The 11,471-nt window shown below is 41.0% G+C and overlaps 1 protein-coding gene across 1 annotated transcript in view; it reads left to right on the top strand.

Moving 5' to 3' along the window:
• The first annotated feature begins 10,365 nt into the window (after window positions 1-10,365).
• The window catches only part of eml1 (EMAP like 1), a 45,251-nt gene continuing 44,145 nt past the window's right edge, over window positions 10,366-11,471 (top strand). Inside the window, exon 1 of the mRNA XM_086127308.1 lies at window positions 10,366-10,496. Coding sequence (XP_085983434.1) covers window positions 10,469-10,496 — 28 coding nt within the window. The 5' untranslated portion in view covers window positions 10,366-10,468. The remainder of the gene's footprint in view (window positions 10,497-11,471) is intronic.

The following is an 11,471-nucleotide window of genomic DNA, read 5'->3' as shown; positions in this document are numbered from 1 at the left end:
CAAAATATGAGTCATAAAGAATTAAATTACGATCCCTACAAAATTCTAACATCTCTCACTGACTGTGTGTGTGCAAAGACAGTTACAAATAAAGTGGCCGACAACGCAAGAGAACTACCGATCCCTTAGCAATGACAATGTAGTACAACAACCCACTATGAATTGAAAACAATAACGCTAGACTAATAATCGCAGCCTATATAGCTTATCATTCTTCCAATCGTGATGGGCTACGTCCCCACTCTCCATGTCCGGTCGTTCGGGCACACCATTTTCCAAATCCTGAGCATCTGGCTCGTACATGTATGGTCCAACATAAATATTGCCAACAGCCTCTTCTTCGTCCAACTCTTCAAACATCTGGATCCCCTCAGACAAGTTTAAAAATCGCTTTCTGACTGAATTTCAGACTGGCTTTGTCCACTTTCAATACTGAGTTATACCATTTTGTTCTTGAATTGACGTCAGACATCCGGGTTTGTCGCTCGCCAGTGTTTCACTTCAGGAAAACGATTACTTTGTCAAATTTATGAAAGAGAAGTAATTTTTTTCATGCTTTATTTAATGTTTTTTTGTCTAATTACTTTATTGGTGACATCAAAGTATTTCAGTTGGGATTTTCTGAAATTACTTCACAGCTAGGCTTTAAGTAAGACTTCAAAAGAGAGCTTCGATGATGTTTTTTGTTTTATTTTCCACCAATACAAAGAATGCATCATTTAAAACAACAACATATTAAAAATATTGTCATTGTGATAATGATAAGAATGTGGTTTTATTAGCATACCTAATTGATACTGGAAGCATAAATTTAAGATGACGGTGAGGCTAGCTGACCATCTTTTGTCTTTACAGGCACATCTGATCTTTTTCACTTTGTGTTCTCAGAGAAATGTGAAGTATTTCTTGGAGAAAAAAAAAAGCACGCTGATATTTCTTCCAGTAATAAGATGTGATTTATGGAAGTGTGCAGCTGCGGTTCATCCTCCTCCACATTAGCAAAAAGAAGAAAATTTCTGCCATCTGGTTTGTTTTGGCTGTTCTTTTGGGAGCGACTTAATGAACGTTCCGTCTTAGCGTGCATGCTGCACTCTGCACACTTTCATATTGGTCTCATATGGAGCAACTTTTATTTGAGAATTAGAAAAATAATATACAGGTGACTGTTGGGCCAAAAGTGGCGAAGAAAGAAGGGCTTCTTTCAAACGTCTTTCTTGCCATCCTTTCCACCTTCCATCCATTTTTCCTTCCGTCATGATTTCATCGTTCCTTGCTTTCCTCCTTCATCAGCATCATCCTCCCCTTGTTTTCCTTCCTTTCTTCAATAAGTGAATTCAAAAATGCAATGTACATATTAACTATACGCTCCTTTTCGCCCACTCCGTAAACTCTTCTAGTTAGTTTGTTTTTTACATTCCCTGTTGAATCAGAAAGTATTCCTTTTTCTCCTGGCAGTGTTTATTTAGTTGGAAATGTGCGCGGAGCTTTTACGCTTCGGCTGCTTCAAGCCTTTCTCTGTTTTGATATGAAAGTCGCGTTTGTACTGTGGAAGTTTTCATTTTTGCTCGGCGGTCAAATCCTTTTCGTCAGAACATGGCAGCGCTGTTTGTGTATGGCACAGTGTACCTCTGTGTTTTTTTAACCGTGTAATTGACAAGCTCTTTTTTAAGGTTCAGAGAAAGAGAAGGAGGAGGAGAAAGTCTGCTTTTTTTTCTCAACACCAAAGACGTCAGTTTCTGTTTGTTTTTGTTTTTTTTAGGTTTCTAGTTTCACCTTACTTGTTTCCGTTGCGTTTTATTCATGACCTCCATCTGGAAATAATATATGTTCATGAAAACAAACCATCAGCAATTTTAGGGAAGAGTTGCACGTGTGTGTGTGCGTGCATGTGTGGGTGTGTGCATCGTTTGTGTACATGTGTGAATGTTAGAGAGGGGACATTAGGGGACTCTTATGCAAGTTTAACTTTGTAATATTGGCTCCTTACACACTGCGTGTAAATCCCCCTTTTTTTCTCCCCCATGACATTGTTCTGTAGAAATGACACCAACATGGAATGCAGGGAAGAAGTCGTCATGGTAATCTTACAACGTTGTAACATCGTAGTATCCTAATCCTCTTTCTCAGACAAATACTGTCATAACAGAAGACCTAGAATCTTTCCACCTTTCTATTTTCACACAGAGCCCAGTAAATTTCAAGTTCAGGTTTGTAAAACCCGGCGAAATGGGAAAAGCAACATTTTTCCAACACTTCATCCACACAGCCCCGCACACAACCGCTCCTCACCGTCCAAACTGCATTGAGTAAACATGGAAACCATCAGAAAATAGCCAGAAACACTCAGCTCGCATTTGGTCTGACCACACAATAGGTGTAAACATTTCACACATTTGTCCCTGAATTGTCGCTTTAGATCTTGCCCCTTTTTTACATTGACAATGATTTGAGACAGACGCAGAATGGGGACATAAAATCGGCCCGGGGGTATTTCTAGTTTCGGAGGTAGTCTACCACACGATTCTGAGGGTTGAAGTTTGAGCTGGCCTTCCTGTGGGGTGTTTGAATGTTCTTCCGGCACTTGCTTTAGGTTTTCTCCGGGCACTCCTGCCTCCTTCCCCATTCCACAAACATGCACGTTAGGTTCATTGAAAACTCAACACTGTCCATAGATGTAACTTTTCGGGGGGTTGCCTGTATGCACTCTATGATTGGCGGGCGATCAGTCCAGAGTGTACCCCGCCTCTCACCCAAAGTCAGTTCGGATTGGCTTAAAAAAAGGGAACATTTTATATTCATTCATTTTTATTATTACACTGATTATGATCCCTTCAGGGTAAATTCAGTTTACACCATGCCAGATTTATTTTTCACACCACACACATGCAGGCATGGAAAAAGAGATGGCAGAATGAAAGGGACTACAAGCTGTGTGCTACCTCTTGAGCTTGGTGGGCTCGGTACGGTGCCTTGCTCAAAAGCACCTTGACAGTACCCAGGAAAAGGCAAGCATCTGTCCAACAACTCCTAGTAGGCATTTATACTTGAATGCAGCGTGACTTAAGCCGTCACTCTCTCGTTCCAAAGCCAAAGTCCTTACAGATGACCTACTGCCGCCCCATTAATGAAGAAAATAGATAAATGTGTAGACTTAATCCCCTCCATGTAGAAAAGTCCAATGGCTGAAAAATGACTGATTTTTTGGTTGTGTAAAAGAGGCTATTGTTAGTTCAGGACGAGAGATGCTTGACTGAGCAAAGCAGAAAAGCCTCCAACATCCTCTCTGTAAAGCTCATTGCAATGCACATGCGCTCAGTCTACATTCTTTGATTCCAGTGCAAAGTTATTCATGAAAATATTTCAAACGCAGCTGCAGGGAGAAATGATGCGTCAGGCAGCTCTTTGGCAAATGCTTTAACCCTGGCTCAGGTTAAAAATATGCACTGAAAGCCGGTACAGTCCTCTGAGGAAAGAAGATCTGGCTTGTGTCGGGGGGGCTTGCGACCGTGTGAGCGGAGAGATAGAACAGATATTCACTCAAGTCGGGTTTTACCGAACAATTGCTTGTCTGTCTGGAAGCAGGCTGGTCACACCTGAGAGCCTCTGTAGAGCAGCTAGACATTCAGCAGCTGTGTGTGTGTGTGTGTGTGTGTGTGTGTGTGTGTGTGTGTGTGTGTGTGTGTGTGTGTGTGTGTGTGTGTGTGTGTGTGTGTGTGTGTGTGTCTGTGTCCACCCTGACCCTCCAAGCACAGCCGCCTCTAAGTGCACATGCAGGTCATTGTCTGTATATCTAACTAACTATTTGTCAGTCTGCCTGGAGCCGATACAATCTCTTTTAAAGCTATAATGGCTTCACCAGGCCCTGAAGGAGGCAGCGAGCAGCGTGTGCAAGTGTGACGAGAGGTTTGTTTGCCTCGGGGGTGCAGCGGAGGGGTGTGAGTGGTGGTTGGATCGTTTTTAAAAGCCCCCATGTTAACCCCAGTGCAATGGGTGATGCCTGCCACGAAAGCCACAGTGCCCTCTGAAAGGTGTAACAGCAGAGTGTCGTATCGAGTGGCATTGGCAAGGAACCACTACGTATCAGTGAAAAAATCTGATTTTGGAAAGTGGTAAATACTATCCATGAAAATCCTGTAAAGTTTACCAGATTATTTTATGTAGCAAAGGAAAGAGTAACTTCATTGATATCAATACTTGGCGTTTCTTAGAAAAGTTTGTAAAATATTCCTGCAATTAAAAAAAACAAAACATCTGTAGAATAATGAATGTGTATTGTCAAAACAAAATCAACCTGTAGAATGTACCCCATAAATACAATGTAACAATTTATAGCCACTTTAATTGGGTGAATGTAAATCATATATTTTGGGTAGAGTACCTTAATTACATAAATTGAGTAAAGTTTACTTCACACTGCAAGTTACCTATATAAAAAAAATTCCTTCGTAAAGGAATGCATTCATGGCATTCATTTTAATGGGCTAAGAGGATTTGAGTTGCATATATTTTTAAATAAAGCATGGTTATAGAACAAAGTAAATTCCTAAGTCAAGGTATGACTGTCTCGAGATTTTTATGTAGCAGAAAATTATAGTTCACTTGTAAATCAAAGGAAAATTAGCTTTCAAAGAGGATTTTGGCACACCGTTTATGATGTCATTACTTTTTGCAGAATTACCTTAGGTAATGGATCTTTCCTAAAAATTGATTAATAACCTATTGCACAAATAAATACATTACTTATATTGAAGGTATTTCTGCGCCACAAATCATGAAATGACACAATGGGATGAATTGCTTTTCTGCTGCTGATTGTGAAGTACGTTGAGTTCGCTGCCGTCGCAGCGCTCATATCTCAAGTTTGTGCACAAAAGTCAAAGCAAAAAAAAAAAAAAAGTCTTACGTCACGAAAAACTCAAAAGTCTGGTTATTCATATCTCAATTCCCGAACGGAGCCATATTCTTCTTGAGAATTTGGGATGAATTCCAAACAATATGACATAGTCAAGACATTCCACTTTTGCTGCGGTTCCACTGCAATTACGCTGTTTACCCAGCTGCAATAGCTTTACAGCACATTTGACTAAAAACAACCCCCCCAAAAAAAGGCCTAAAAATAGTCCTGTTCTGTGTTTAGTCTTCACCGAGTGTCTGTATTTGGATAAATTGGTCTTGCAGCCACACTGTGGTCTTAGTGCAAGCCCTTCTGGTTTGCGAGATTCGCATACGTGCTGCTGTCTCACATACCCCTATCATGGCTCTTCAATAACCCCAAACGCCCCCCTCCCCCCAAAACCAATCTTTTGAAGCGCCTCCGCAGCCAATCCATCATACCCAACCTAGCTTGGGATTGTCTTTTATTTCACCCCGCCCATGCACGTCTCTTTCCTGGCCAATGTCCTCCTCTCCACGCATGCCAAAACCCTCAATAGCCTTGCTATTAATTTAAGCCTTCACCACTACTGCTAAACGTTTCCATTTCATACATAATTCCAACCTTCCACTCGTGTCCTCCTCCTCCTCCTCCTACAGCCACTCTTCCCCAACTTTTTTTTTTTCATCCTTTCCTTGCAACCGCTCACAACTTCTGTGGAGCATCTGGAGTTTCCCCCCTCTGTCAACTGGCTGGGACCTGAGGGCAGTGCCTGTTGAGGATCAAGAGTGTATGTGTGTGTGTGTGTGTGCGCGGGTCCGCCACTGCTGTTCAAATCAAAGTGCCTTTTGTTGCGTGCTCTGGAATCCCCTCTGTCACACCTCGGCCCTTTCTCATATTGGGGTGGGGGGAAGGGGAACTCTTGTCCCCCAGCCAAAGGGGAACTTCCTTCTCCTCCACGGTTAATCTACTAGAAATACATCCTGTGAACCCCCTCCGAGTTACAGAATTCCACCCAAAATGCATAAAGTGGATTGTGGAGCATGGCATCTTCAAAAGCCACGAGGTTGTGTCATTTTCTGTCCAAGGAACCAAATTTGGTTACTGGGTTGGGTGTTCAAAATATGCCCAGAAATTTAATTATTGTCCCTTTTCCATTGCAACAGCTTGCTTGCCATCGCTCTCCCTACTCGCTTTTCGTGCTTTTCTCTTGAAAAAATAACAGTTACTCATTCTAGCATTAAAACTATGTGGCTATAAATGACAAAACCCAAAATTGAACTTTAGCTTTGCTTAACTTTTGGTCTTTTGAAAATGTAGAAATACTCAAACCGTGCAAATAGAAATGATCTGTCCAGTCACTGATTGTACAGGCATATTCTGTTAACTGCTTCACAATTGCACTTTAAAAACAACCACAGCTGCATACAAACGTGTGTACACATATGAAAACAAAGACGATTAAAACAATAGATAACATAAAACAGTCAACACAATAAAAAAACAAAAACAATGGCGTGTTTCATGCTGCGTTGAACGCCAAAGATTAAAAATGTGTTTTAAGGCGAGTTTTAAAGATGGACTGAGAATCAACATACATTTACTAACCTTGTGGCCAGTTTAGTCACATTTTAACTTTATTTTTCTTACGAGTTTAAAAAGTAATGACATTCAGTTTGTCCTAGAATTGGAATTTTATTAGTTTACTGGAATTCGTGGAAATAAGAAATGAGCTGTTCCTTTATTAATTGCACATGTTTTTTTTTTTTTAATTTACTTGCACCCTTTATGCGATTCGCTGTTCCCCAGCCACTGTTTTGGGAGGGTTGTGTCAGAAAGGGCATCCGGCATGAAAACTGTGCCAAAGATATCACGCGAGTCACTCACTCTGGCAACAGGTGACTAAAAAAGGGACTCGGCTGAAAGTCAACAATGTTTAACTCTTTTTACTGCCAAACGTAAAAGAACTAATTACCGATTGACAGAAATACATGAACAACACTAAATAATGAATGACAAATAAATGAAGAAAAAAAATTGTTACAGAGGTGCCTCTACTATAATTTTACCTCTCATGCAAGTGTAAAAAGATGTTAACCAATGCATTACAGGCGAAAAAATAATTTCACCACTGGAAAAAGTAACAAGGAAAAACAAATAGAAAAATGTTGAATTGCTTTGTCTTACTTTTTTCACATTCTTAACTGACATGCAATCTTAAAAAGAAGTTAACCGCTCACTCTGTACCTTAGCTAACCCAGCTCATCGCCCAGAGTCAGCTGGGAGAAACTCCACTTCGCCCGTGACGTCGTGGGTAAGCAAACACATTGTCTTTTAATACACTTCAATAATTGACTTTGTCTAAATGTAAAAAGTACTTTCAAGAGTGTCCCTTAAGAGTTCATTGTATCCCAGGTGCTAAAAAAGACAGCTCTCCGCTTTATTCAAAGCTATAAAACAGTAGTTGTTTGCCATCTACTTGCATAGTTGTAACATAACATCGTCTTGTAATCTGGTGAGGCCTGAATGTCTGGAATGGCCAAGTGCAAAATGAATTTAATGGCTCGCTACCATTGTAAAAGCAAGAATTGTTTGTGCGCTCTGTCTGCGTTTGGCAACAATGAAGTGAAGCATCAACAGTAACCCCCCCGCCCCCGTTCAGGTTGTTAAACGCAAGGAACACCGCGACTGAGCTCTCTGCCACAGGTCCCCAATTAGGGTTCTGCCCACAGCGTCATAAAACAGTTAGCGGATTCATTCAGAGGCTGTTAGATTTAACACTATTAAGAGTTCATTAGTTGCTGCATTTCACAAGTGCTGCTGCCGCGAGAAGGTCATTAACAAAGAGTCATTAATGGGCTCCATTTCACTTAGATGACTGAATGACGTACCCTTTAGCTATCACCTGTAAAAACAGCAATGGGGAATTTTGTTTTATGTTACACGAACCCATTTCGGCTCTTCCATGTGGCATTTGATGCCCATTTAACACAGACTGCGGGTTTTAACGTTAAGATCCAGCTACAAATAGAAACAGATTAACAGTCTTATTTGGAGGGTTCTGGTTTATCAGCACCCTTGACACTTCAACAACAAATGTGAAGGTATTGAAAGAAGGCATGTGATTTTTTTTCAACCACAATTTAAAACAATTCCAAGGTGTATTAACATCATTTACTTCCTCGTTTAATTTTTTTTTTTTACTCTTCCTCATAACAACTATGTACGACAACAATAACATTAGGAGCTGATCCCTTCATGTTGTTTTTGTTTAGGAAAAAAAAAGCAACATAGTTATAATCTGGAATTGTTTGTTTTTCCTGAATGTGCAACCTTTGTTCAACTCTTTCGACGTAACGGAGCAACCAGAGAAGACTCTTTCCAGCCACTCAGTCACAATCTCGTTGCTACACTTAATTTTCACTCAATTTCACGGTCGTTGCCTCTAGGCGTTCTACTTTCTCACAAGTAATCTGTTCCAGTCCCACTTTAGAGTTGTTTGGATTTTCCAAAACTATTTTTCCCATTGAAAGTGTGGGACTGCATAGAATTTCCCCTTTCACTTTCAAAACGCCCTGTCAAGTGATGACAGAGATTTGTTTACAAACATATTTATATGTTGAAGATAATTACTGAAGACCTGTACAAAACATGAACCACGATGAACATCCAATCGTCCATCATTAATCTTGCAAGGAACTGCTGCTCATCTCAAATGACTTTTGGGCTATGTTCACACTGAAGGTCATGATGCCCAATTGAGACTTTTTTTTAATTTAATATTTTTTATGTAGTCATCCATGTTTCATTGACAAATGTTGCAAATAATATGAACAGAATTCAGCCGCGAAACTCAGGCATGCACACAAAACACAATGGCAGGTAACGCCGTTTCTCAATTTGCTTTCTAGTCCATTCTTACGTCCTTGTGATCTCGTGAAAGATGATCAGTCGTGGCACAAATATTATTCCAATTAAAATCATTAACAAAACTAAAAATAACTTTATATTACTACTATAAAAATAACAACATGATATGTCTCTTTCATGGATTTTGACCTATAACGGGTTGCTATGGAACCTACAATGAATGGGGGCTAGCTGTGATATGGGCCCTCTGTTTGAATGATTGAATATTAATTAAGTCAAATTTAATGACTTGGATAGACACACTGGCAGATTGTCTGTTTGCCATGCAGGCAAAAGGGTCGAGAGGTCCTAGCAGGGTGAAGGTTGGGGTTATGTTTGGAAAGACCCTCCAGCTCTTCTGCAAACAAGAGCAGCAGATCAAACAGTGCTAGGGTGCTGTGTTACATCCAGGTTTGGGACTGGGGGGGGTAGGGGGAAGTCTGGTGCACAGATAATACCCCCCCCCCCCCCCCCCCCACGGACTTCTTCCACGCACTTCTTCTCCGGTGTTGTAGGCCTAGATTAGCATTGTGTGCCGACACTTAAAACCTAACCTCTGCGACACTGCCGTATTCCTCGGACATCTTTACCATCGGACCCCTCCCCAGTCACATGCTGCACTTTTCCCTCTTGCCATAATCCTCATAGTCAAGTAACAGTGAGCCAATTGAATCCCTCAAGAACGACTGAATGGAGATTTGAAGAACATTTCACTCTTTTAACAACTCGCATGTACTCATAATGAGAAAAAGGAAAACAAAAATCATGTTACAATCGCATGTTATTCAGCACTAGCTAGCATTCAACAAATTCATCAAATCGCATTTGGCTACCGATGCCGCTCTTTCGACGTGGCCCGTTTTACATACTCATTGCCTTTTCATTTTCTTGACGTGCATGCGCCTCATATAGACATGAAACTTATGACCTCTGGTTAATTGATAAGAAAAAAACCCAATCCGTTATGATTGTTTTGTTCAGATTTCTTTCTGGATTCTTATTTTGCTCAACTCGCATTTATTTGTTTCGAACAGTATCAGGTAGCATTCTCCCCATAGTCATTTTATTTCTAGGCGTGCAGTCATGGTATACAAATGGCTCTTTTGTGGACCGATGGTTGGTTTATTGGATACAAAACACATCATCAAGATTCTTTGTTCAAATATGACTTGGCTTGGGTATTTTGCTGTTATATAGGCCACTGGAGAGAAGCTGTTTATTAGGTTCTAGCGCCTTTCACAGGAAATTCCAGTTACTACAACTTGTGGAGCACAGTTATGCCAGGTTTTGGCCAATTATGTCCCAAATTGAAAATAAATAGAGCCACATGAACTGACCTAATATTTAATCAGGGATCTAGTGAGGACACGTGTGCTGCATTTTATTTGAATGGTGCAAGCGATTTCATAAAAGGCTTGTCATATCTGAAGGAAACAGTATCCCAAGAGAGGGGGCTGTTGGTTACACATTTACTGCCCAATAGGATAGAATGAGGTATTTGATTGACACGTGCTTAGGCCACTGCTGATGCTGTGCAGGGAGCCAAGCGAGAAAGGAAGGAGAGTGAAGGGGGACTGAAGTATAGTTACAAAGTTAAAACAGAGAGTGAGGGACACCGTGGAATAGTTGAGAGGATATTTTAAAAGTTAAAGGCCACAGCAGGCACTAGTGGTGCTGTCTGCTGCCATGTCTGACTGCGAGGGTCTTCCGCTGGGTAAGTCAGCCTATGTCTTTATGGAAGTGTGTGACTGAAAGATGAAGTGCCTAGACTTTTGCAAGTGTACGTTTTCAACTATTGTGTGTGGTTGAAGGGGAGAAAGGAGGGGCTACTTTTTGGCCCACTCTGTTTTTGGCACATGTCCCCACTGGGACATTACACCCGGCGAGTATTCAGCTGGTTTGGTTTGGGCCCTTATATGGACACTTGGAGGCATTTCCCTTATGGAGATGGACTTTCCACTTATCTCCAAAAGTTGATTATACGCTGTCAGTCTCACTAAACCGTGAGGAAGACTTATGCGTGTCTTGGCAGCTCCTATACTATCTGATTAGAAGAGATGTGAGAAAAGTTGGCTTGCACTTGCAAGTGATTTCTTGTGTGTTTCTCAGCTGACCATGAGAGAAGGTAGGCTAAATCTCTGCAAAGAGCAGCCAAGTTGAGAAGGAGAAATAAGTCCCTTTATGCCCTGGTTGACAGATTAACACCGACAGTCATTGGGGCATAGCAACATTCCCCTTTTGGCTTATATTTTCTCTCAGCCTTTTACTTAGGCTTTGACTCATGATTCCATCTGTTGCCATTTTTCACTATTAGCCCATCCATCTATTTCCCCCACCTTGTTCATTGTACAAAAGCTATGCAACTCATTCTGTCTATCTGTGTACTCTGTCTATCTATCTATCGATCGATCGATTTATCCATTCAACCATCTCATTTCCTCGATTTGTTTTTTATTTTATTTACTCAAGCAGTAAGGCATTTGAGTGGAGCCCTAATTGTATGATTGCATTTGTGTGCGTGCGTACGTGTGTGTGTGTGTGTATATATATATATATATATATATATATATATCCATCCATCCATTTTCCGAACCGCTTGATCCTCACTAGGGTCGCGGGGGGTGCTGGAGCCTATCCCAGCCGTCTTCGGGCAGTAGGCGGGGACACCCTGAATCGGTTGCCAGCCAAT

Source organism: Hippocampus guttulatus, chromosome 13 (genome assembly GCF_054856545.1).
Source record: "Hippocampus guttulatus isolate MCC_2025c chromosome 13, RoL_Hgut_1.0, whole genome shotgun sequence".
Lineage (NCBI taxonomy): Eukaryota > Metazoa > Chordata > Actinopteri > Syngnathiformes > Syngnathidae > Hippocampus > Hippocampus guttulatus.
This window is presented reverse-complemented; position numbering and strand designations above follow the sequence as displayed.